Source organism: Onychomys torridus, chromosome 1 (genome assembly GCF_903995425.1).
Source record: "Onychomys torridus chromosome 1, mOncTor1.1, whole genome shotgun sequence".
NCBI classification, from domain to species: domain Eukaryota; kingdom Metazoa; phylum Chordata; class Mammalia; order Rodentia; family Cricetidae; genus Onychomys; species Onychomys torridus.
In genome coordinates, this window is record NC_050443.1 from 31,092,711 (window position 1) to 31,118,010 (window position 25,300).

Consider the following 25,300-nt stretch of genomic DNA (forward strand, 5'->3'; position numbering starts at 1 on the left):
GCCCTGCCCTGTCCCCCAAGGTTGCGGCCACCAGACTAGGCAAGGATGAGGCTACACATGTTGCGCTGGAAGTTGGGCCCCGGACATTGCGGAGGCTGTTGGGGTGTCCTCTTGCGGCCTGACCCCATGGGGATCCCTCTCCACCCACCTGGGGTGCCCCCCTCTGCCGGCTTCAGTCCGGGCTCCTCCCCTGGCTGGCATGTCCCATCACCTCTCCCTAGCTTATTGGCATCCCCTTTGTGCTCTCGGCACCCCCTCCCTCGTCTCTGTCTGTCTGTCTGGGTCACCTCTGAAGCCAGTGGCTCGTGTATGTTTGTATAAGGAGCGTGAGGCTGCCTATCAGAGGAACTGCTTGCCCATTCCTTGCTTGGCCACCTCTGGACCCCCCCCCTCCGTTGCCCCCACTCTCAAGCACAGGCAGAAACACACATGCACATGCTCACACACACAATCTCACTTCCCTGGGATTCCCTCTCAACACCCCCGGAGCTTGATGAGGGAGACACACACACACACACACACACACACACACACACACACACACACACACACACACACACACACGCTTGCGCAGGGCCCCAATAGGGGCGCGTTGTCACTGCTCTCAGTGGCTGTTTGGACAGACAGACAGGAGGACACAGGCATCCGGGGACACACAGATACTCGGCTGGATGCAGGCAGGAGGCACAGAACCCAGGTGCACACCATCCATCCAGGTTTGGGGGCTCAGGGAACCGATCGGGGGTCCGTGAAGTGCAGGCAGGAGGCTCAGGGTCGGTTCAGACAGACAGACCCCTCCTCCCTCAGCCCCGGCTGCTGCAGCCCTTACAGACACACCCCCCCCACCAGCCAGCCTGACACCAAGACACACTTCCTCACCTAGCAGATGGCTGTAGCACGAGAGACCCCTGGGGGCCGGGCGGACCCACCCAGGCTGATAGATACCCCTCAACAGGGCGCTGGTGGCCGAGGAGGCTGCGGGCGCGGGCGCGGGCGGAGGGTGGCAGTGGCAGCGGCAGCGGCAGCGGCCACGGCTTGCAGGAGCCAGAGCGTGAGGGACTCACACACTCGCTGTGTTCTCGCACACTCACTCAGGATGCGATTAACATTCAGTCCCCGTCCTTCCCTGCCAGGAGACCCACAGCCCCCCCTCTTGGCTTCCCTAGGGACCCCTCCTCCTGCTGGGGCCGAGGGAGGGGGCCACTCCTTACCCCATTTTGAAGCCTCTGCTTTCCTCATGGGACATGGGACTGAGGGGCCGCGATGAAATGGGAGGAAGCAGAGGTGGGTGGACAAGGGCATTGCCTGGTACAGACAGTTTGGGACCCAGACAGAGCGTTGGGGGTTGCTGGAATCGCCCCTGCCCTCTTCTGGACTTCAACATCCGCCCACCCACTAGACTGATGGGTGGGACCCCGGTCCTCTCACCTCAGGCTGCAGCCCTCGTCCCTGAAAATCCACGGGGCTAGCTAGGCTCGCACTTCCCTCCTCCTTCAGACCTAGATGTCCAGTTCTCTCCCAGACCCAGGTGTCCAGACCCTGGTACTCTTTCCTGTGACCCAGGGGTTTAGATACTAACCATCCCTCCCTCTGACCCAGAGGTCTAGACCCTCCCAGGATTCCAAGCCTTGGCTCTCCTCTCTCAGACTTGGGGGTCCAATGCCTGGCCCTTTCTTTCAGAACCAAGATTCTAGAACCAGCCCTCCTTCCTCAGACCACAGGTCTTAGTTTTTCTCCCTCATGCTAGGGGTCTAGATTCTGAGCAAGTCCATCACTGAGGGACCAGTTGATCAGTGATGGACTGGTCTCCTATAGTCATGAGTGCTCAGTCCCCTGGAGAACCGCCTGCTGTGTCATAGACACAGCAACCCTCACCATAACCCTACCTTTGTGGTTCCATGAAGTCACCTACCCATCTTACCTCTGGTAGGGCAGTCCTTAGCATCTCTAGCACTGGAAAGAGTGTGCTTCAGGACTCCTGGACCCCTGAGGATGGGAGCTGGGGCTGGGTAAAGAGAGAGGGGATGGAGGAGGGGAGAGGAGGGGAGAGGGAGGGGAAAGGGGAGAGAGGGAGGGAGGGAGGGAGGGAGGGAGAGAGAGAGAGAGAGAGAGAGAGAGAGAGAGAGAGAGAATGAATGTGTAGCGGGGCTGGGACCTAGGCCTATAGCAAGCGTATCAGACTTCTGCCCTTATGCTCACTGTTGGAGTCCTGATTCCTGTGTCCTAAGATCTGAGAAGACATGAGTGGTGCTGTTTCTGAAAGAGCCAGGACCTGAAATTTGGGGTCTTAGAAGAGAAAGGGATTGTGGATGTAGGTTAGAATACTGAGTGATAAAGTCACAGTCAAGAAAGGGATTGTAGGCTGGGTCTGGATCCCGTGATGTGTGGCAGGAGGGCCTGGATCTTCTCCCTGAATTGGGACTAAAGAACACTGAGGAAGCCAGAAGTCTACCCTCTTAATCTCCAGGATTGTTGTTGTTATTGTTGTTACTATTAGTAATATTAGTATCAATAATTTGTGGGGGAATAGATTGTCATTATGGAGCCCTGGGCCTGGGACTGAGGATCCATCTGCTTCATCCTCCCAGCGCTAAGATTTAAGACGGCACCATCTCCCTAGGCAGCTCCAGGATCTTTGGAGTTCAGAACTCAAGCTCGGGGATGCCTGCTAAGGGGAGGGAGCGTGTGGTATCCTAAAGACCCTTCTGAAGGCAAGAGGACTGCTTCATTCGGTACGACTCTGCAAGGCAGGTGGCGGGAGACAGGGGGCGCCAGAGAACCAACCCGCCCTCGGGGTGGAGCTCCAGCCCAGACTCCTCCCTTCCCACCTTTGGCCCTCCTCCCTTTTCTCCCTGCCAGCTCTGCCACCCGCTCCGGCCTCAGCTCACCTCCCAGAGCCCCCTCCCCGGAGCTGAGCTACCGAAGGGCTCCTCTCTAGCCCTCAACCCAGCAGCACCACAGCTCCGGGGCAGCCGGGCCGGCCAGCCTCCCCCCAGCTCAGTCCTGCCCGAGCTCCCCAGACATGAACCTCTTCCGATTCCTGGGAGACCTCTCCCATCTCCTAGCCATCATCTTGTTACTGCTCAAAATCTGGAAGTCCCGATCGTGTGCGGGTGAGAGCCCCACCCCGCGGAGAGGGGGCGGGAGCGGGCCGCCCTGGGGTACCGGGAAGGCCGGAGCTCGGCCGGACAGAGTCCTCCCGGACTGCCTGCTGGGTATCCTTCTAGATCTAGGGTCACCAGGGGGTCAGCTCCTTTCCCTAGACTCAGGGGTGCACATAGTTTGGCGGGGGTGGCTTCGGGCGCTCAGTTCAACCTTCTGCAGCACCCTTTGGGACAGTTATGGGTGTTCCGCGGCTGGGAACCAGGAGCCATGGCAGGCGGGGAAGTGGCTGGGAGTTGGTGACGTGGACTGTAAAGGCCAGGAAGGGAGCGGGAGGAAGGTGACTGGCTGAGAGGCTGAAGTCAGGCAGGGCTCTCCCTAGGTCTCAACGCAGGTCCAGACTGTCAGGGGACCCTGAAGGAGACGAGGGGATCAGCGAGGCCTAGCCTGGGACGGAGCCTCGGTCTGTAGTATCATTGGGGCCGGCTGCCCCCTGGCTGTGGATGGTGGGAAAAGGGCCGTGCTCAGGCTTCAAGGCCTTTGGGGACTGCTGTGTTCTAGAGTTCCGGCCGGCTGGCCCAGGCACTGACTGCACTTTAGTTTATTGCCCAAGTAGCCCACCTTGGCTCCCTCTACCCTGCCCCTTGTTCTCTGTCTCAACCAGGCATTTCAGGGAAGAGCCAGGTCCTGTTTGCTGTGGTGTTTACTGCCCGATATCTGGACCTGTTCACCAACTACATTTCACTCTACAACACCTGCATGAAGGTAGGGCTGCAGGCAGAGCTGTGGCAGGGCTCAGGCCAGGGGTCAGAGAGGAGTCTAGTCTGAGGGAGGAGGAACTCATAATCTAGACTTTGGTCAAGTATGGGAGACTGATGTCTAGGCATTTAGGCATGAAGGAGGACATCTGGTTTGAGGGAGGTGGGCTGCGAACTTGGTTTCCAGTGTCTGAGCCTACTGGATGGAGGCCTCACCTGTAAGCTGCCCTGTCACCCTCTCAGGTGGTCTACATAGCTTGTTCCTTTACCACGGTGTGGATGATCTACAGCAAGTTCAAAGCTACTTATGATGGCAACCATGACACTTTCCGGGTGGAGTTCCTCGTTGTTCCCACGGCTGTTCTGGCATTCCTGGTCAACCACGACTTCACCCCTCTGGAGGTAGGTTTCTGCTGGGACTGCAGTGGTTGGGTGACAGCGCTCTCTCAGGGGTTCCCTCTGCAGGGTTTGCTGAGACTTCCTCATGCAGGAGCTACAGACATGCTAGCCTAGGTCCATGGAGGCAGCTCATACCATGTGCTGTTGGGCTGTGCAGTTAACATATGCTGGCAGGCTAAGTTCATATAGAGTGGCGCCCCATTTTCAGATGAGGAAACTGATCCTTAAGCATCTGAATGTCTAAGGGTGTCCAGTCCAGTAAGGAGTGGACTGACGGGGGTTAGGACTGGGCAGCAGGGCTCTAGAGTGAAGCTACTTGAATTTGAAACCCAGCTGTACAACTTATTTGTTGTTTTCCCCCCAAGAAGTGTTGGAGGAAAAGTCTGGGGCCTTGTGCATGCTAGGCTAATGTGTTGCCCTTGGACCACAATGTCAGTCATTGGTCTTTTGAGATAGGGGCTTACTATGGATCAAAAGTTGGCCTGGAACTTCCAATTCTCTTGCTCCAGGGCCTGGATTATAGGTGTATGTCACATCTCCTGGTTGGGAAATCCTATTTCTACCGTAATGAATTCAGCCTGTGACTTGTCCTTCTTTGCCTCAGTTTCCCCATTGTGAAGTGGGTCATGTGAGAGTTACTGAGTTCAGGGTTACTTATTGGTTATCTGAGGAGGCCCTGGAGTTGAGGTACAGGGGTTGGAAGCTTGCTTCTTCAACTGGACCATGGTGGGACTATGGGCAGCGTATGCCTGAGTTTTTTGTAAAATGAGAAATCAGACTGGAGATGGCTCAGCCATTAAAAGCTAACAACTAGCCGGGTGGTGTGGTGGCACACGCCTTTAATCCCAGCACTCGGGAGGCAGAGCAGCTTTTATTTCTTACTCTTTGGTGTTTGGTTGGTCTGTATGTGCTCCTTGGAGGAATTTTAGGAGGGCCTGTGCTTAAGTCTGCCAACTCATGCTTCAAGGGCTGATGAGGACCATCAATGGAATACTCTTTCTTTGCAGCCCACTAATAGGGAGCCAGCCCTAGTTGGTCAGTTATGCTGAGGTTTTCAACAGAAGCTCTAATTTGGGAGTCCTCAGACAAGATCTAGCTTCAAAGTTTTAGCAACATATTCAAAATGTATTTTTTTCTTCTTTTTCTTTTAAAATTACAAATGCCAACTATATTTCTTTTTTTGTGTTTCTTTTTTTTTTTTTTTTTCCCCTGGAGCTGAGGACCGAACCCAGGGCCTTGAGCTTGCTAGGCAAGTGCTCTACCACTGAGCTAAATCCCCAACCCGTCAACTATATTTCAATCTGTCATGGAAGGGTATTGGGAAAAGTCTTTTTTTTTTTATTTTAATATTTTTAGTTTTTTGAGACAGGGTTTCTCTGTGTAGCTGTCCTAGAACATGCTCTGTAGACCAGGCTAGTTACGAACTCGGAGATCCACCTGCCTCTGCCTCCCAAGTTCAAGTGCTGGGATTAAAGGTGTGCACCTGGTTGGCAAAGTTTTCAATTAGCAATACTTGCACCTTGGATAAACCTCATTGGCTAAGATATTGCCACTTTGCAAAGTCCAAGATGTTTTTTTTAAAAGCACTGTGCAGGCTGAAGTCAACATTGGCCCATGGGCCCCCAGGAGTACCAGAGGGCGGGTGACTGCTGTGGTGGGAGCCAGGGCACCAGACTCTGACTGTGTAAATGTGCCACTGTCACTGTGGTGTACTGGACATGAACTGTTGATTTGTTCTCTACCACTGCTGAGTTGAAGCTATTGGACTCACTTTGCAGGTAGGGAGACTAACTGAGGTAGGGTAGGCATAGAGGGTGACTGTTTTCTGAGTCTATGCTAGTAAATTGTACACTCTAAAAGTTATTTTTTTAACCAGAGAAGGAAAAGTAACTTTTTTGTTAATTTTTTATTGTTGTTTTTTGAGACAGAGTTTCCGAGTGTAGCCATGGCTATTATGGAATTCACTATGTAGACCAGGCTGGCCTCAAACTCACAGAGATCTGCATGAGTGGTGGGCTTAAAGGTGTGTGCCACCACTGCCTGGCTGAAAAATAACTTTTTGAGACAAGATTTTGCTGGGTAGGCCAGAATGGCCATAAGTTTAAAATAATACTCTTGTCTCAGCCTCCCAAATGCTGGGATTACAAGCCTGCATCACCACACCTAGCCTGAAAATACTCTTTTTTTTTTTTTTTTTCTCTCTAGACAGGGTTTCTCTGTAGCTTTTGGAGCCTTTCCAGGAACTCATTCTGTAGCCCAGGCTGGCCTTGAACTGAGAGATCCACCTGCCTCTTCCTCCCAAGTGCTGGGATTACAGGCGTGCGCCACCACCGCCTGTCTCTGAAAATACTCTTTAAAAAATTCCAGCTCTCTGGCTGTGCTCGGTGGTGCATGTCTTTAATTCCAGCACTTGGAGGCAGAAGCAGGTTGATCTCAATGAGTATGAGGTTAGCCTGGTCTACATACTGAGTTCCCGGGCAAACAAGAATACATAGTGAGACTCTGCCTCAAAAATAATGAATGAATGAATGAAGTTCAGCTCTTGGGGCTGAAGATAGCATAGCAGTTAAGAGCACTCGCCGCTCTTGCAGAATTTGGTTCACAACTGCCTATAACTTTAGCTCCAGGGGTCCTATACTTTTTTCTGGCCTCCACCGGCACCCAATGTATATGTAGCATTCACTTATATAGACATACATACATAAAAATAAAAATAAAAACTAATCTTAAAAAAAATTCAGGGGGCTGGAGAGAGATGGTTAGTGATTAAGAGCATTATCAGAAGAATGTAGTCAGTTTCCAACATACACACACATGTTGGATCTCACTCATCTAACTCAGTTCCAGGGGGACCCAACACCCTTTTCTGACCTCTGTGGGAACCAGTCATGGACATAGTGCACATATGTACTTGCAGGCAAAACACTCATACACATAAATTGTAAAAACTTTAGCTGAGAGCCGGGCGTTGGTGGCGCATGCCTTTAATCCCAGCACTCCAGAGGCAGAGGCAGGTGGATTTCTGTGAGTTTGAGGCTAGCCTGGGCTACCAAGTGAGTTCCAGGAAAGGTGCAAAGCTACACAGGGAAACCCTGTCTCAAAAAAAAAAAAAAAAATTTAGCTGAGTGTAGTGGTTCATGCCTTTAATCCCAGCACTCAGGAGGCAGAGGCAGGCGGATCTTGTTTCCAGGACAGCCAGCCTGGCCTATATGAGTCTCTTTCTCTCTCCCTCTCTCTCTCCCTCTGTCTGTCTGTCTCTCTCTCTCTCTCTCTCACACACACACACAAATAGCAAGGACACTAATACACAGAAAATAAATCTAAAATAATCAATATTCAGCTGTCCCAGAGCAAACAGGTAAATGGCAACAGGCCTATTTTTGGGAGCTGTGCTTCAGTTCTCCTGGGGCCACACCAAGGATGAGAGCTGAGTGCTCATCAGCCAAATGGGTATATTTCTCAATGACTGCCTGAAGGATTCTGGTTAGTCAGGGAGTAGGCACCTGCCTGGGAGCAGGGTTCTTAGTCGTTGGGTCCTCAATTTGCTCATATGTATAATGAGGGTAATAGCAGGATCCACCTTGAAATATTAAGGCTGAAGCCAGTTAATGCCCCATGGTGTAAGAGAGGTTGTTACCAGCCTGTCCTGGGATTTCTCACTTCCTTCTTGCAAACCAAAACAACTGTGGAGAAGCCACAGCTGCCACCTGGCTTTGTTCTCTGTGGGGAGGTTTCAGGTATATAGCTGATCATGAACCCCCCCAGGTGGGACTTTCAGAGAGCTGTGACTTCACGGGGACTGTGGTGACCTGGTCATAAAAGAGGCTGTCCATGTTCCCTTAAGGGTGGCTTGTGTTGTGCACAGTAGCTGCTCACCCTGGGTGACTCCTTGCCTCCCTCGTCAGGAGCTGTGCCGGTGCTGGGGACCCTGGGGTGAGCAAGACACAGGATTCTGGGCTTCACAGAATACAGAGGAGATGTGACAGGATGACGTGCCACATGCAGCGACACTAACTAGCATGTAATCCCAACAGGAGGTTCATGAGGACAGTGCCAGCTGGGCTGTGTAAGTGGGTTCCAGGCCAACCTAGGCTTTAGAACAAGATTTTCTCAAAAAAAACAAAGAGGCCAAGTTTGGTGGTGCATGCCTTTAATCCCAGCACTCAAGAAGCTGGAGGCTGTCTGTGATTTCCAGGCCATCCAGGGCTATCTAGTAAAATTACACTGTCTCAAACAGCACAGAACCAGGGGGCAGGAGAGGTGATCCAGTGGTTGATCACATGATAATTTTTGCAGAAAACTTGGTTTCAGCTCCCAGCGCCCACATAATGGCTCACAACCACCTGAAAGTCCAGTTCCAGTGAATCTGATGCCTTCTTCTGATCTTCAAGAGCTCCTGAACATGTTATGCATATACTTATACTCTGGCGCACACACACACACACACACATAAAATAAATGGGGCTGGAGAGATGGCTCAGATGTTATGAGCATTTCCTGATCTTCCAGTGCAGGATTTGATTCCCAGCATCCACATGGTGGCTTGAAGTTCCCTGCTAACTCCAGTTCCAGAGGATTTGGTGCTCTTTCTCTTGTGCAGGTACCACGTGGTGCACAGATATATGTGCAGGCTAAATATCCACATAAGTTAAACTTTTTTTTTGGCCTGTGTGTATGTCTATGCACCAAATATATGACTGGTGCCTAGAGACAAGAAGCAGGTGTTAGATCTCCTGAGACTGGAGTTATAGTTGTGAGCTGCTGTGTGGGTGCTGGGAATCAAACCCAGGTCCTCTAAGATATGCAGCCAGTGCTCTTACTGCTGAGCCATTGTTCCAGCCCCATAATCCCTTTTTTTTTTGTTTTGTTTTTCGAGACAGGGTTTCTCTGTGTAGCTCTGTCTGTCCTCGATCTCACTCTGTAGCCCAGGCTGGCCTCGAACTCACAGAGATCCGCCTCGCTCTGCCTCCCAGTGCTGGGATTAAAGGTGTGTGCCACCACCGCCTGCCATAATTTTTTTTTTTTTTTAATTTAAGTAAAACAAAACAAAACAAAAAATCCCAAAAGGCAAATGCTGTGAGTCTTGGAGGAAGAGTGGCCAACGTAGACCTTTTTCAGGAAGTGACTAGCTGCTGAGGTTAGGAGGCCTCAGCAGGCAGATATGCTGGGGAGGAGCAAGTGCAAAGGCCCTGAGGCAGGAGGAAACAGTCTGTGCTGCCTAGAGAGGGAGGAGAGGGAGGACCTTGAGGGCCAAGGTTGGGAGTCTATATTTTATTCTGAGCAGTAACATGCCACCAAAGGATTTTGAGCCAGAGAGTAATGTAGACTTAGGTCTTTGGAGGTCACATATTTAATGGTATCCTTATGAGAGCAGGAATGGGTCTCCACTGTAGAGGTGGGGTCAGGGGTGGGTTTGGAGTTGGTGCCTTTTGCTCTCGGGAGATGAAAAGTGCTCATGAACTTGAGCTCCAGTCAAGGCCCCAGCTCTGCTGCTCAGGAGCTCTGTGGTCGTGGGCAAGGATCTTACCTTCCGGGCTTTAGTTTCCTCTCTGTGTAAGGGGATGTTAGGGGGTGTGACGAGAGTAGTGATGGGCTGTGATGTGGCTCAACAGTGTGGGCCACATTTTGAGTGCTAGGGATAGTTTATAGTCCTCATTCTGTGATACTGCTGACCAGCTGCTTCATCCTGTCCCTTACCCTTGTCCTCTGCAGATCCTCTGGACTTTCTCCATCTATCTGGAGTCGGTGGCCATCCTGCCACAGCTTTTCATGATCAGCAAGACTGGAGAGGCTGAGACCATCACCACTCACTACCTGTTTGCACTGGGCGTCTACCGCACACTCTATCTCTTCAACTGGATCTGGCGCTACCACTTTGAGGGCTTCTTCGACCTCATAGCCATCGTTGCTGGCCTGGTCCAGACAGTCCTCTACTGCGATTTCTTCTACCTCTATATCACCAAAGGTAACCAGGACGCAAGGCTGGCTGAAAGGGCTGCTCTCTCTAGTCCTGTATGCCCTGGGCCCACGGTCTATCTTTAGCCAAATATCACTTGAGGGATGGGGCTCCTTCCTTGGCTTCTGGGGTTCCAGGCCTACCTTCCCCTATGTAGATCCCAGATTCTGCATCCTCAGGGCTCAGCTTTTGACCCTCAGGCTCTATTTCTACAAGTGCAGATCAGGCAAAGCAGGGACTCTTGACAGTGAGTTCATGCTCACTGTACAAATTGACTGAGTATGGGCTGTGTCCAGGGCTTGGCCATAGTGGAAATGGTAGCTGAGGCCCTCTGCTCCCTTAGCTCCTCCTGAGGAGATGGCGGCACATGAGCAAGAGTGACAACAGGAACACTCAATGGATAGAGGCGGGTGTGTTCTTGGGTGATGAGTTACAAGGGTGGAACCTGCCTTGACCCAGGGCCCATGGGCATCTTGAGGTGATGTTTAAGCAGAAACCTGAAGACCAGAAATCAGTATGTGAAGGAAAGAGGCAATAAGACCAGCCCTGTAATCCCTGCACTGTGGAGGCTAAGGCAGGATTGTGTCCAGTTTGTGGCTAGCCTAGGCATCACAAAAGCACAGAGTCTGGGGCAATCAAGATAAGAGCCTAGGGGTTGGGGATTGGGGATTTAGCTCAGTGGTAGAGTGCTTGCCTAGCAAGCACAAGGCCCTGGGTTCGGTCCTCAGCTCTGGGAAAGAAAAAAAAAAAAAAGCAAGAGCCTAGAGGTCAGGTTGTTCCAGGCCCTAGAATTAAGGCTTGGGCCGGCAGTGGTGGCGCACACCTTTAATCCCAGCACTCGGGAGGCAGAGCCAGGCGGATCTCTGTGAGTTCGAGGCCAGCCTGGGCTACCAAGTGAGTTCCAGGAAAGGCACCAAGCTACACAGAGAAACCCTGTCTTGAAAACCAACCAACCAACCAACCAAACAAACAAACAAACAAACAAGCATTAAGGAAGGTTGGAGGGGTAGTCATGCCTGGTCAACCCTGCTTAGGCCATCTGACCCTGTCTGTAGTGATCTGAAAACAAAGCCTGCTCTTGGCCCCCTCTGCTCAGCCCTTGTGACAAGGTCATGATTCCAGTTCTACCCCCTGGTTGATCTAGACTCAACCTAGTGGTTCAGGATGCAGAGTCCTGGGGGCTTCCTCTCCTTGCACAGTTCACTAGCAGACCTTACTCAGGGTGGGAGGTTGCCCCTCTGTGGGATAGAAGGTAAGGCCCACCTTGTCTCTTTCTCCACAGTCCTAAAGGGGAAGAAGCTGAGCTTACCTGCATAGCCCTGGCCTCACCAGCCTTCCGAGGCAGGGCAGGAGGCGAGGAAGGCTGCAGAAGACCAAGAGCCTTCCCACCCAGAGTTGACTTTTTAAAGAGCTCACCCCTCCCGGCTCCCCACTCCTCCAGCTGGGTTTTGGGGGTCAGTGGAAGACCCCTATCCTGGGGAGCTCAGGACCTGAGAGCTGTTTGTAGCCTTTTGCCTTTTAGAGAAGAAAAACAAAAAAACAAATCTTTCCTTTATTTAGTTTTTGATTCTGATGACTTTTTTCTCTTCTACCCTGGCCCTGATTTTTTATAAACTGTGTTTTGAGTGTTCTCTGGACCAGGGCCAGCCGAGGTCTATTCCCTTGTCTAAGCCACTTGTCTCCCTCCAAGATCCCACCCCAGCCCCATGGTTGCCAAACACTACGTTTGCCAATGCCTGCCTGCCTAACTTGGCTGTGGCCACGATCCTCCCCACAAGTTCCTGGACTGGTGGTAAGAAGGAAGAAAGTTAAGGAGGGTCTTCCTAATTTTTCATATTTTTTCCCCAGAATTTGTTAGCTTTTTCTGTGGGGGTGGGGTAGGAGGGTTGTCCTGTTTTTTGTCAAATTAGGGGATGCTTTGGGCTTATTCGAAGGAAGGGGGCTAGCTGGCCTGGGGGTCACCACACTCTAACACCATGTTTTTGTACAGAATTTGATGGCTGATTCTTTGTTCTCTTGAAATAAACCAAGGAAAACTGTCCCCTGCCCTCTTTGGTTTGTGCTGGGCCCTGGTTTGTTCTGCTTTTGCGTAATGGACCTTCTAGGGATGGTCAGATGTATTGAAGGAGTAGGAAGATGAGAAATGGGTACCCCAGGACTCTCCAGTGCACCATGATGCCTTGAGATTCTGCAGGGAAGAGGTTGGGAGAATCTGATTCTTTGATATAGAAACTGCCTGATGACTCTCCAGACCTTGAAGAGCATTCATGTCTTACACCATGGATGATGGGACAGCCCTCATCCTTCCCTCCATTGGCATTAAATTTTTTTTATTTTTTTTATTTTAAGTATGTGAGGTGTTGCCTGCATGTACTATTTGTGTGTGTGCCTGGTATCTACAGAGGCCAGAAAAGGGCGTCGGATCCCCTGGAACTGAAATTAAAACAGTTGTGAGCTGCCATGTGGGTGCTAGGAATTGAAATCAGGTCCTCTCTAAGAGCAGCCAGTGCTCTTAACTGCTAGGCCACCTCTCCAGCCATCCCCCAACTCTGGCATTTTGATACTGTTTTATAAAAAAGAAAGGAAAAAAAAAGGTTGCCAGCTTTTAAAAACCAGATCTTTATATTACAGTATGAATTTCTGGCCTCTTTAAAAGAAGTCGGTCAATTCAACAGTGGTGGTCCTCATTCTAGATGGCATCAGGTGGCTGATGCTGAATAGATGGGATGCCTACATTTTTCCACTTAGCTAGGATTTGGCTATGGGCTGTTAACATTTATTATTGGGGTAGTATTGTAATGTGTTTATTTATAGAGTTAAAAGGCAAATGAAAGCAGGGTGTGATGGTGCATGCCTTTAATCCCAGTACACAGATGGATTTCTGAGAGTTCAAGGCTAGCCTGGTCCACAAAGTGAGTTCCAGAAAAGTCAGGGCTGTTACACAAAGAAATCTTGTCTCAAAAATAAATAAATAAATAAATAAAAATAAAAATAAAAAGCAAACATTTTCTGGCCTCTTTTGAGATGGGCTCCACACCTGGCCATTTCCGACTTCCATTTTTTGCCTGGTGCTTGTCAGCGGCAAGATCATTTCTTGTTTGTCTGTTACAATGCTGGAGTTCACATTAGGGCCTTGTGTGCATCCCAGGCAAGTGGTCCTCTATTGGGCTCTGCCCCCAGCCAGCATCTGGATTTTGATCCTTGGTGCAGTCAAACTTCCTATTTGTCCTTTGAGGACCTCCCAGTTCTTAGTTGTGTCCAATTCCAGTCTTTGGACGAGCTTCGGGGACTGGGCTAGCTTTTTCAGAGGACTTGCTATGTCCTGATGTCACATGGATGCTCTCACTTGGCCCCTGCCCCCTAAGGAAGAAACACTTCATAACTGAGAAAACTGAGGCCGAGGAGGGTAAGTGACAAAGTCGGGCTTGTTCCTGACTCCAGCAGCAAAGCCCTCATGTTCTGTGTGGTGTTTTAGTGGGCCTCTGTTTAGAAGAGTCTGGCCCAGAAGCCCGACAGAATACAAGGGCAGGGTGTGGGCAGGTCTGACTGCTTCTTCCTGAGATGGCTCATTGTACATGGGTTGAGAACCAATCCATCCAACAGATAAGTTACATGACACATGGAAGATCTTCCAGCTCATAGCAGCAGAGAAGGCTAAGGGCTGTTTCCAGGCCAGAGTGCTTCCTGTCACTGCTGCTTTCTGCCTCTCCATAGGAACCAGGCTGTGTGATTTCTGTGCCTGACACATAGGACGTCCCCCAAAGGACATACTGGAGTCTAAATTTGACCTCATAATTTGTATCTTTGTTCAGTTTGTAAATGAATGCTCTGTAGGTCATGCCAGCCCTTGTATAGATATTTGTGTGTGTGAGTGAGTGAGTGTGTGTGTGTGTGTGTGTGTGTGTGTGTGTGAGAGAGAGAGAGAGAGAGAGAGACAGAGAGAGACAGAGAGAGACAGAGACATGTATCCTAGGCTGGCCTCAAATCCCTAAGTATTGAAGTTGACCTTGAACTTGTGATCCTCCTGCCTCCCCTCCTGAGAGATGGGATTATAGATGTGCACATCATATCTGGTTTATGGATGCTACAGATTAAACAAACCAGGGATTTGTGCTCTCTGAGCAAGTACTCTACCAGCTCTAGCTCCCTACTTAAAATAAAAAAAAAAGTCTGTTATCCACTAATTTCACATACAAAAACAAACCAAAAAACCAAAATAACAACAGAAAAGATGTTTCCTTGTTCTAGAGAAACTACCACAGGATCAAGAGTGGCACCGCGGGTGGGTGGCACTTGTCTACCCAGCACATGCCATGGCAGAGTCGGAGGGAGCCATGGTGTGAGGAAGGGTGCACAGTAAGGTGAATGTGAACTGCTACGATGGTGACTTTCGGTGCTGGGAATGGTGGCACCTCCTATCGTATGGGGAATCCTAAGTTCCAGGCCAGTTTGGGCTTCACAGTGAAACTATTTTTACAAAGAAAAAAAAAAGCTGAATTTCCACATCGACTATACGTAGAAACAGCAACACATTGGCTATATGAAGTTAAATGAAATATTAAAATTGACTTTTTTCATTTCTCAATATAGCCTTGAGCAAGTCTCTACACCCTCAGGCCCATGGCTGGGTGAAGGTTGTCACTCTGGCACAAGTGCCACCTGCCTGGCCCTCCTAACAGGTCCGTAGCTGGTGACCCTGGAGGTATAGAGCAGAGACACTTGCCTCTTTCCCAGGCTAGAGTTGATGCATTTGAAGACATAGGTCTGACCCTCATCATGACTCAGTGCCCTGACTGACTCCATGCACACATGCTCTGTTGAGTACCGAGCTCGGGCTGCTGGGTCAATGCTGCACTCTTTCTCACTGAAGCTCTGAAGGGAAGGTCTTTTCTCTCTCAGCCTCAGCTGTAGTAGGAGGCCCTTGTGCCTCCTCTTCAAGGCTAGTGTGGGCTTAGGGTACAAGTGACATGGCAGGGCTTCCTGCCTGTCAATACTTCCAACCTGCTGTCAGCAAGGTGATTGGCACTTGGGGGTAGCACAGAAATGTAGCCTTTTTCAGGGGTCTCCCTCCTCCCCCTGCCATTCAAGGGATGAGAGGAACAGACAGAGGACAGGGTTATTCAGAAACCCCTCAGAGGGAGAAGAGCTCTTTACTGATGTGGGTAAGGCTGTTCAGCTGTCTGGCATCATAGCCAGGCGAGGGCCCTTTGCGGCAGTCAGGTAGGGGGACAGGGCTGAGCTGGTGTAACTCACACTGTTGGGGCCTGTGGTGGGAGGGTTGACAGGGCTAATGGTGGATGATGGGGAGAGGGTGTTCAGCACCACACCACCCTCATCCAGGGAGCGCTTGTAGGGGACTGGAGCCTCATCTCGGAGGTCCTGGAAGGCCAGGTAGGCCTGGAATATCTGTGGGCAGGAAAGGGCAGGATTTAAGTCAGCTGGGATGGAACAGGGAAACCCAGGGACTGGCCTGGGGGATCTGCTCATTGCCCAACAGTGCCCAGGACTGGGGATGCCAGAAGAAGGTAGACTTTGAGGATGACAGAGACCTGGTCCCCAAATGTACAGTCCTCCCAACCCACCCGGGAGGGTGCCAGGGCTTGTCCTCACCCAGACAGGGACGGAGAAGAAAGCAAAGGCAATCGCTGCCTTGGCGCTGCTGTTCCCCAAGAGGAAATGCTTGGACTTGGAGTGTTGCCACTGGCTGGCCAGGAAGCAGAAGGCCACAAACCAGACACCTGCCCAGAGGACTGGAGGGGCAAGGGAAGAAGAGAGGTGGGGGGCATGCTGGGGCACAGGCAAGGGGTGCTAATCCAAATCCCTCAAGTGTCCCCAAGAGTCAACTTCTAACAGAGCTGGAGCTACATTCCTTCAGCTTCGTCAGAATCTCACAGGACTCAGCTCCCTTTGGCCAGCCACATCTCGTGTGCACAGGGGCTATGAGGGAAGGGGTCCTTCCTAGAGGACGGCACCTTCTCACTGCAGAGGTTCTCTGACAGAAGCAGTCTCTGGCCCTGAGGTGCTGGGATTAGCTCCTGGGGAGGGGAAGAGAGGTAGTGTGAGGAGGGTCTGAGGGGCTGAGTGCTTTCTGTGTGCCGAGCTCTACAGATACTGTGGTATGATTATGGAGGCTGTGCCGTGCTTTGAAGCACAGGGCTTGCCATTCACTGGGCAGCAGTGGATCAATCACAGGACCTCCTCATCCTTGGTTTCTCTTGTAAAATGAGCAGATGAGCAGGACTTACCCCCAGGGTTGCTCTTAGAACTGGAGGAGACAGGGCTCACACCTTGATGGTGTGCCTAACCCTAGAAAGTGCTCAGCAGGTGTCCACACGACTGTAGGCACCCCTTAACTCATTTCACACCCAGAAACCCCTGCAAGGCAGTCTTCATTCTAGCTTTCAATGAGGGTCCATGTGGCTCAGTGCTCTGAATCAAATTCCTGCCACAGTGTGGGCTCTTCAGGCTGTGTTTAGTGGTCCAGGAAGTGGAATTTGAGGGAAAGCAGCTTGGGCTAGAGGCAGTGAGAGGTCAGGGGGGAGGGACTAGGACATGCTTCTGGGGAACCATGGGGCCAGACCCTCACAGTGGAGGGACCAGCAGGCACAGGTCTGGTGGGGTGGGCCCAGGACTATGACCCTAGGCACTAGGGAGCCTGGGAGGGATAGCTCTGCATGGTGGCAAGGGACTCACCAGCCAGGATGAAGTCCAAGAGCTGGAAGGCTGTCTTAAAGCGGCTGCCTGTGACGCGGCTCTCACGCGCGTCTAAGGCAAGGAAGACCAAGCAGCTGAGGAAGGACAGAAAGCCAGCTTCTACTGCGAAGCTACACGCCACATGGTTGCTGTTGAGGACGCAGCGGAGCTGAGGATTCTCTGTCCTGTTCTGGTAACCATCAGTTAGTAGAGAGGAAAAGATGACCAGGGAAAAGACCTGTGAATCACAACAGACAGGGTGGAACCCAGTGCCTCCTCCAAGAGGCCTTCCCCTTGGGTGGACACCTTGGGTACTGGGCATTCTGCACCTGCCATTCCCGATACAGCCTCGGAGCCCTGTCTCTGCCCTTCATCTCCTTTCCTCCATCCAGGCTCTGGCCTCACCCTTTCCCTCCCCTCATGCCAGTGCCCCCTCTGCTCTCCTGCCCCAGTCCCTCAAGGCTCCCCAGTGCCCCTGGACAGTCCTAGTGCATCGCTTCGGCCTCCAACACACTCTTGCCTCAGCTAACTTCATCTCTGTCACTCATCCTTGGCTGTCCCATCCTCTCTTGCCACCACCCTTGTTCAGGGCAGACCGAATAAGAAGTGTCCTCCTCTCCCAGCTTCTGTCTCCCTGCCCCCTCTCACCCAGTGCTGAGGGCTGACACCAGGGCCTTTTCATGCTGGTCAAGCATTCGACCACTGAGCTCTGTGTTCAGCCCCAGTTAATTTATTATTATCATTACTATTTTGGTGTTTTGAGACAGGGTTTCTGTGTGGAGCCCTGGCTGTCCTAGAACTCGCTGGCCTCGAACTCAAGAGATATGCCTGCCTCTGACTCCCGAGTGCTGGGGTTAAAGGCATGTGCAAAAACTGACCAGCTCATTTTTTACTTTTTAAATTTATTCATTTAATGTGTATGGGTATTTTGTCTGTCTATGTCTGGGAACTACATGCATGCAGTGCCCATTGTGGAACTGGAGTTATAGTTTGTAAGTCACCCTATGTGTGTTGAGAATTGAACCTGGGACTTTTGGAAGAGCAGCTGAGTACTCACAACAGCTGAGCCATTTTTTTTCCTAGCCCAATTCATTTTTAAAAGATTTTAAATTATGCATGTTTGACCATGTATGTGTGCCTGCTTGCCTGTGGAAGCGAGAAGAAGGTACTGGATCGCCTGGAGCTGGAGTTATAGGTGGTTGTGAGCTAAGTGCTGGGAACCAAACTCAGGTTCTCTGCACAAGTGGCAAGCACTCTCAGCTGCCAAGCCATCTTCCAGCTCCCTCCTCCCCAATTCAGTTTTTGAAATACACTTGTGAAATAATCAAAACGTGCAAAGGCATAACAAACGTGCAGTACTGATTACAGGATTAATGGCAACCTTTTGACTTCAGGGCTTTTTTCTTTGAGACAGGATTTCACAAGCAGCTCTGGCTGGCCTTGAGCTCATAGCCATCTTCCTGCCTCAGCCTCCCAAGTGCTGGGACTAGAGGTGTGGGACGCTACATCTAGATTTTGTTTTGAAATTCTTAAAAGAGCAACACAGCGCTGCCTTGGTAGCTGCCCCCACACCTGTGCACCTGCCTTCTGTGATGTTATGTTATAACCACACCATGACAGAGGCACTTTTCTGATTTAAAAAAAAAAAAAATCTAAGGCACAGAGAACAAGGAACCGGATGAATTTTTTTCAACTAGTGAGCAGCAGAGTCTCGACTTGGACCCCAACCATATAGTTCTTTATCTTTCTTACTTAGCCTACCTCATGTTGGATCCAGCCTTGAGGGCAGAGGTTCCTATTAGCGCAAATCTGTGAAAGACTGAAGCCTCATCACACTGTAGTGTGGCAAGCCCTGTGTTAGGCATAGAAGGAGCCCATGTGTGTCTTCTGAGTAGAAAGTGAGGTTGGTTCAGGGGTCTTTCTTCATGGAATGTTAAAGGATGAGAAGCATGAGTACTGGGACCATTGCTTGGAGGGCTGTGAGCAGGGCAGGGCAGAGCAGAGCAGGGTAGGATCAGCCTTTGGGTGATGGAGAGTTGGCTGAAGGGGTAAGTCTACATGCTAGGGAGTCAAGGCAGAGCAGAGTGGACAAGAGCTGAAGTTTGGGTGGAAACCAAAGTTCTGGGGCTGAATTTAGGAAGTAATAAGTTCAGATCTGGATCTTAAAGGAGTTTTGCAGGGCATGGTAGTGCATGCCTATAATCTGGTGCCTCTCAAGCTTTGTAATGCTGGGACCCTCTAATACAAACTCCTCATGTTGGGGTGACCCCAAACCATAAAATTATTTTTGTTGCTATTTCTTTTTTTTTTCCCCCAAGACAGGGTTTCTCTGTAGCTTTGGAGGCTGTCCTGGAACTTGCTTTGTAGCCCAGGCTGGCCTTGAACTCAGAGATCCACCTGCCTCTGCCTCCCGAGTGCTGGGATTACAGGCGTGAGCCACCACCGCCTGGCTTTTTGTTGCTATTTCATAACTATAATTTTACTACTGTTATCAATTATAATGTAAATATCTGATATGTAGGATATCTATGTAGGCAAAAACCTCAAAGACCTCAACATCAGACCTGAGTTGTGAAAGATAAAATTCTCATTTGAACTTCTTTTTTAATTCTAAGATTTACTTTATGTATATGAGTGCTTTGCCTGCATGCATGCATGTGCACCACTTGGGGTCAGAAGGGGGCATTAGATCCCCTGGAACTGAAGTTAAGGATGGTTGTGAGCCATTATTTGGGTGCTCAGAGTTGAACTTGGGTCCTCTGGAAGAACAAGAGCCATCTCTCTGGCCCCTCATTAGAATTTCTTTGAGCATGGAAGGGTTCTAAGATTGCCAGGACCAGATCCAGGGACTGGAGAAGTTCTCTGGGGTCATGTGGCCAATGATCTGGATAAAGGGTAAGGGTGAGAGAGAGGTTCACAGAGCAGGTTGGTAGGAAGAACATAGCTGGGGAATGTAAACTGGACCTGTAGTTGATGGGATGTAACTGTAAGCAATGGGAAGCTGTGCAGAAGGAAAAATGAAAACTTTGATAAGAGCTGACCTCCCAGGGAAGGCTCTGTAGGGTGTGTGTATGTATGTTTGCACCAGTGCAGGTAGGGCCTCAATAAATGCATGTGAGAGTAACTCGTTTTACGTCCTTCAGTTGGGGGTATGAGGTAAAAGGCCAACCCTAAATTACCTGCCTTTGTCCTGTCTTCTCTCCTCTTTCTTTTGGCTATTATATAAAATAACTAGTTTCTCTTCTTGCCAAGCACTTTATAGTCAAGTTCTTGAAGGAAGGCTGTAAGATGGTCTGGGACAGTGGTTCTCAACATTTCCTACATATCAGATATTTACATTACAAGAGTTATAACAGTAGCAAATTACAGTTATGAAGTAACAATGAAATAATTTCATGGTTGGGGTCACCGCAACATGAGGAACTGTATTAAAGAGTCCCAGCATGAGGAAGGTTGAGAACCACTAGTCTGAGAGCTAAGGATTCAGTCTTGAGGAAGTACCTTACACTGCTCACAGCAGGCTGAGGCAGGGAAAGAACAGCCACCACCCTGGAACTGTGTACCACCCCACATTATTCATTCACTTCTGTTTTCCAAGGTAATAAATATGCCACATTATGACACAGTAGGAGCCACTGCAAAGCTGTGTGGATTTGAGCAAGTCATTCAGACCTAGAAACCTCAGTTTCCCAGTGCGTTTATGCTGTGGAGAAGGGAGTGGGGCTCAGGCCTAGTAAGTGCTCAGGACAGTGGTGGTCCTCAGGACTCACCTAATGTTAGCTGTCTAGGGTGGGGTTTGAGTCCAGCCCTGACTTCCAGTCACCTGGGGCTGTTTGTCCATGGTGGAGCCTAGGGCACTGGAAATATGGGGAAGGGCATTACTAGATGGGGATCCTATTTCCTTGAAGCCTGTGTCCAGCCTCTTTCTGCACCTTCCCTGGCTTGTCTCCAGGAAGGGAACAAAGATTCATGAGTTAAGACACCAGCTGGCAAGATGCATGGAGGACATGAACACCAGATGCTCAGAGACTCCCGCTGAGGAACCAGACCAGGGGAGGAAGAGGAAGGAGAGGAGGATGGTAGCATAGGCAAAGTCCCTGACCACAAGGGCTGGCAGGGCTGGCAGCTTTGCCCCTGCTTGCACCTGACCATATCAGCTGGGCTCCCAGATCCCTCAGTGCTTGCTTCCCCTTTCCAGGCATTGGAGACAGTGAGTGGATCTGAGTTTGACTCCTTCCTCTGATGAGAAATCACTCCACCTCTGTCTGGGAGTCTCAGTTTCCCCTTGGATTATCATGTTAGTAGGTCCTTGTCATAGGTTGTGGTGAGGAGAAAAGGCACCAGGGAGTAGTATGTGACAGTCATAATTCCTCTCTTCTCACAAGGAAGGACAGCATGCACCAACCCCTGTCATCCCAGGTTCCTCCAACCCTCTCCTCCCTCACAGTTGAGTTATTCCAGTGACAATACTTGCTATTTAAGGAGAGCTCAGCATTTGCCAGCCCCCTGCTAGTCAGCATGTATGCATTGCCTTGTCTCATCTTCACAGCAATCCTGCCCAGGAGCAGAGTATTGGGACCCATTAGTTACAGATAAGGGCAGGGGTTCCAAGAAGATGCTTTAGGCTACATATCGGCTGACCATGTAAGCTACTGAGCCAAAGGGGCATTTCTGGGAAGGAAAGGTGTTGCTGCTGCTGTTGCTGCTGCTGCTGGTTATGCCTAGGGCAGCCCAGCTAACAGGGTAGTGTGTCCCTCTGATGGACACGTAGGCTAGGAAGGATTCAAAGCCAGGCCTTTTTGGACTGTTCCAGAGGACAGAGAGAAGGTACTCTGGATTGGGAACCTGGGGGAGACTTTGGAGTTTAATCCCTGGAGAAGGACAAGAATGCCAGCTTCCCAGAGATGCTGAGGAACCAGGCCAGAGGGTTGGTTTCTGTTCCCATGACCCTAATCAGAGCTCATAACTGGGCTTCAGTTACCAGTTCTGTCCAGGGAAAACAACAGAAGTAGTACAGGCTGGCTGAGCATGGTGGCTTATACCTATAATCCAGCTCGACTCAGTGAGGCTGAAACAGGAGGTTCATTGTGAGTTCAAGGCCAGCCTGGGCTAGGCTACAGAATTAAGACCCTGTCTCAAACAACAAAAACAAACAAAATGACCCCCCAAACGTAAAACAGGGTGTGTAGGGGCATGAGCTCGAGAGATGGTTCAGTGGATAAGAGAGCATACTGTGTGTGATGATTTGAATGGGAATGGCCCCCAGAGGCTCATATGTTTGATTTTGTTTGTTTTGTTTTGAGACAGGGTCTCTCTATGTAGTTTTGGCTGTCTTGGAGCATGCTATGTAAACCAGGCTGGCTTTGAACTAACAGAGCTCCTCCTGCCTCTACCTCCTGAGTGCTGGGATTAATGAGGTATGCCACCGTGCCTTGGCCAGGCTCATATATTTGAATGCTTGGTCCCTAGTTGGTGGAACTGTTTGGGAAGGATTAGGAGGTGTGTCACTAGGGGTGGACTTTGAGGTTTCAAAAGCCCATGTCATTCCAGTTTGTTCTCTTTCTGCCTCTAGCTTGCAGATAAGAAGTAAGCTCTCAGCCACTGCTCCAGCACCATGCTTGCATGCCTGCTTGTTGCCATGCTCCTGCCATGTTGGTCATGGACTCACCCTCTGAAACTCTAAGCAAGCTCCCAATTAAATGCTTTCTTTCATGAGTTGCCTTGGTTATGGTGTCTCTTCACAACAAAAGATCAGTAACTAAGATGCTTGCAGAGGATCCCAGGGTTCAGTTCTCAGAAGCCACAAAAGGTGGCCCACAACCAGCTCTAACTGCAGTTCCACATGATCTGACACCCTCTAGCCTCACCAGTGCCTACATGCATGTGGTGCGTGTAAACTCATGAAGGCACATACATTCACATAATTTAAAACATGTTTTAAAAAGAAAAGGAGCGGGCCGGGTGGTGGTGGTGGCGCACGCCTTTAATTCCAGCACTCGGGAGGCAGAGGCAGGCGGATCTCTCTGAGTTCGAGGCCAGCCTGGGCTCCCAAGTGAGTCCCAGGAAAGGCGCAAAGCTGCACAGAGAAACCCTATCTCAAAGAAAAAAGAAAGAAAGAGAGAAAGAAAGAAAGAAAGAAAGAAAGAAAGAAAGAAAGAAGGAAAACTCTGGAGGGGTTGGGGATTTAGCTCAGTGGTAGAGCACTTGCCTAGCAAGCGCAAGGCCCTGGGTTTGGTCCTCAGCTCTGGAAAAACAAAAAAAGAAAAAAGAGAGAAGGAGCCAGGCGGTGGTGGTGTACATCTTTAATCCCAGCACTTAGGAGGCAGAGGCAGGTGGATCTCTGAGTTCGAGGCCAGCCTGGGCTACAGAGTGAGTTCCAGGAGAAGCTCCAAAACTACAGAAAAACCCTGTGTCAAAAAACCAAAAAAGAAAGAGAGAGAGAGAGAGAGAGAGAGAGAGAGAGAGGAGGAGGAGGAGGAGGAGGAGGAGGAGGAGGAGGAGGAGGAGGAGGAAGTGCAGGTTAAGCCCATAGGCATAGATAGATGACTCTTGGACTGATGTTCAGAGAAAGGCAGTGATTGGTTCGATGTCAAGGTTATGCAGCATGAGTGGGCTGAATGAGGATTTTGCTCCCAGTGTCCAGAATCTTTGGGAATATAGTAGTGATTTTTTAATTTTTTTATTTTTTTGGTTTTTTGAGACAGGGTTTCTCTGTGTAGCTTTGAGCCTTTCCTGGAACTCACTTAGTAGCCCAGGATGGCCTCGAACTCACAGAGATCTGCCTGCTTCTGCCTCCTGAGTGCTGGGATTAAAGGCATGTGCCACCACCGCCCGGCTACCTTTTTCTTTTTTAAATAGTCCTAATCCCCACCAAAGAAATGGAAAATGAATAGGTCCTGGCATCTCATAGAATGCAGTGGCACTGCCCCTTTCTGTGTTAACCTTAATGGATGCTGGTTAGTGGAACTTTCTGGCATGTGAAAATGTCCTGAATATATGCTGTCCAATGGGAAAGCCACAAGGCACTGTGGCAGCTAAGCATCTGAAATATGGCCACACTGAATGGAGAGTACCCGTCTGAATTCAATTAGCTGGAATTGGAGCAGCTCATGCGGCTTGGCTACCCCACTGGACAAGCAGTCTTCAAACACTCTGATTCCATTCATCAAAATTATGGGGGTTTTTTGGAGGGGGTATTTTTCTTCTCTTTTGAAGGTTCTTTTTCACTTTTTTCTTTTTCTTATACTGTAACCAAAGCTGGCCTCAAACCCATGACAGTCCTCCCAAAGTCTCTCATGGGATTTGTAAATTAGGCCCAGATTGTTGGGCTCTTTCTTGTGATGAGTTGACCGGCGTTGAACATGACTAAGGCATGACCAGGAACCCAGTAAAAGGTGGCTTCAGCCTTTGGCTCCCGTTTGCTTGTTCCCCTGTCTGAGTACATCTGACCCCTCCCTCTGTTCCCGGATCTGAGAACTGATCTCTCCTGTGTCCTGACCCCCAGGGTCTCACCCCTCCGCAGATCCTCGAGATGCTCTTTGGTCTCCTCAAAAAGCGCACTGTCTCACTGTCTGCCAGGTCCTGCAGGCTTTCAGGAAGATGCATGGTGGCTGCTCTTCTTTGGGTGTCCTGGGAGGTAGGGGCACGGGTGTTGGGTGCTTTCTCGGTACCACTGCCTGTGTGCTTCAAGCCCACCCCAGAGCTCAACAGCTGCAAGACAACACAAACAGGAATGTCAGAGTCGGGGCCCTGGGAGGGGGGAAGCACTGGCCCAGGCTTGGGTGGGGTGGAAGCTGTCAGGGCTTTTAGGAGTCAGCATCTGGTGTGAAGGGAGGCCTGGGTGTCCAGAGGTGGGAGCCAGTATGAGACTGAAGGTCCCCTGAACTGGAGCACAGGATGAGGTTACTACTGAGGATTCCCAAGGTTGGATGGACCGAGGGACTGTTAGGAGCCCTAGGAACAGAGGGGAATAGGGTGAAGGGGCTGCTTCAGTTTTCAGCAGTCAGGAATATGGGGTGAGAAACTGCTGGGTGGTCCCGGGTGCTGGGGATGAGGAATGATAGGGGATGGGGCAGGTAGGTTCTGGGAATGGTAACACAGCTTAAGAGGCTGTGCTTCAGGTCCTACAAGTTGGACGTGTAGGGTGATGGACTATTGAAGGCCTCAGGAGCTGATAAGGAGCCAGAGGGTTCTGAGGGCCCTGGGTGCTGGGAATAGAGGATGAGGGTGAAGAGGGGTGACAGGCCTACTGGGTCCTAGATGGCTGGGGACCCAGGACAAGGGACGCTAGGGGGGAGGGCTGCTGGCCACAGTCCCCGAGGAGGCCATGCAGAGTCCACGCATATTGAGTTGTTCCCTGGCTTAGGCTTGCTCTGTCTCAGGAAGACACACG

General features: G+C 50.5%; 2 protein-coding genes across 3 annotated transcripts; one reads left to right on the plus strand and one right to left on the minus strand.

The window, feature by feature from the left end:
• The first annotated feature begins 2,752 nt into the window (after positions 1-2,752).
• On the plus strand, positions 2,753-12,256 carry Kdelr1 (KDEL endoplasmic reticulum protein retention receptor 1). The gene is made up of 5 exons (XM_036180309.1): positions 2,753-3,113; positions 3,767-3,867; positions 4,104-4,262; positions 9,972-10,224; positions 11,498-12,256. Exons 1-5 carry the CDS (start codon positions 3,023-3,025, stop codon positions 11,530-11,532), a joined length of 639 nt encoding a protein of 212 aa, XP_036036202.1. The 5' UTR covers positions 2,753-3,022; the 3' UTR covers positions 11,533-12,256.
• A 3,012-nt stretch (positions 12,257-15,268) lies between these two features.
• On the minus strand, positions 15,269-24,610 carry Syngr4 (synaptogyrin 4). Of its 2 annotated transcripts, XM_036176159.1 has the most exons (4): positions 24,421-24,610; positions 16,909-17,146; positions 15,826-15,965; positions 15,269-15,621 (listed from the first exon to the last, which is right to left on the minus strand). In XM_036176159.1, exons 1-4 carry the CDS (start codon positions 24,511-24,513, stop codon positions 15,388-15,390), a joined length of 705 nt encoding a protein of 234 aa, XP_036032052.1. In that variant the 5' UTR covers positions 24,514-24,610; the 3' UTR covers positions 15,269-15,387. The 2 variants fall into 2 exon arrangements, with proteins under 2 accessions (XP_036032052.1, XP_036032050.1); XM_036176157.1 differs by lacking the exon at positions 15,826-15,965 and having other exon boundaries at positions 15,550-15,621; positions 24,421-24,598.
• Positions 24,611-25,300: the final 690 nt, after the last annotated feature.

Excerpts from the sequence above, each read along its gene's own strand:
- Kdelr1 (XM_036180309.1), top strand. The coding sequence starts at position 3,023 with ATGAACCTCTTCCGATTCCTGGGAGACCTCTCCCATCTCCTAGCCATC. Across the intron at positions 3,114-3,766 it reads GAAGTCCCGATCGTGTGCGG|GCATTTCAGGGAAGAGCCAG; the intron begins GTGAGAGCCCCA and ends TGTCTCAACCAG. Across the intron at positions 4,263-9,971 it reads ACGACTTCACCCCTCTGGAG|ATCCTCTGGACTTTCTCCAT; the intron begins GTAGGTTTCTGC and ends TGTCCTCTGCAG.
- Syngr4 (XM_036176159.1), bottom strand. The coding sequence starts at position 24,513 with ATGCATCTTCCTGAAAGCCTGCAGGACCTGGCAGACAGTGAGACAGTG. Across the intron at positions 17,147-24,420 it reads TCTCGAGGATCTGCGGAGGG|GTCTTTTCCCTGGTCATCTT; the intron begins GTGAGACCCTGG and ends TGTGATTCACAG. Across the intron at positions 15,622-15,825 it reads TCTTCTCCGTCCCTGTCTGG|ATATTCCAGGCCTACCTGGC; the intron begins GTGAGGACAAGC and ends TCCTGCCCACAG.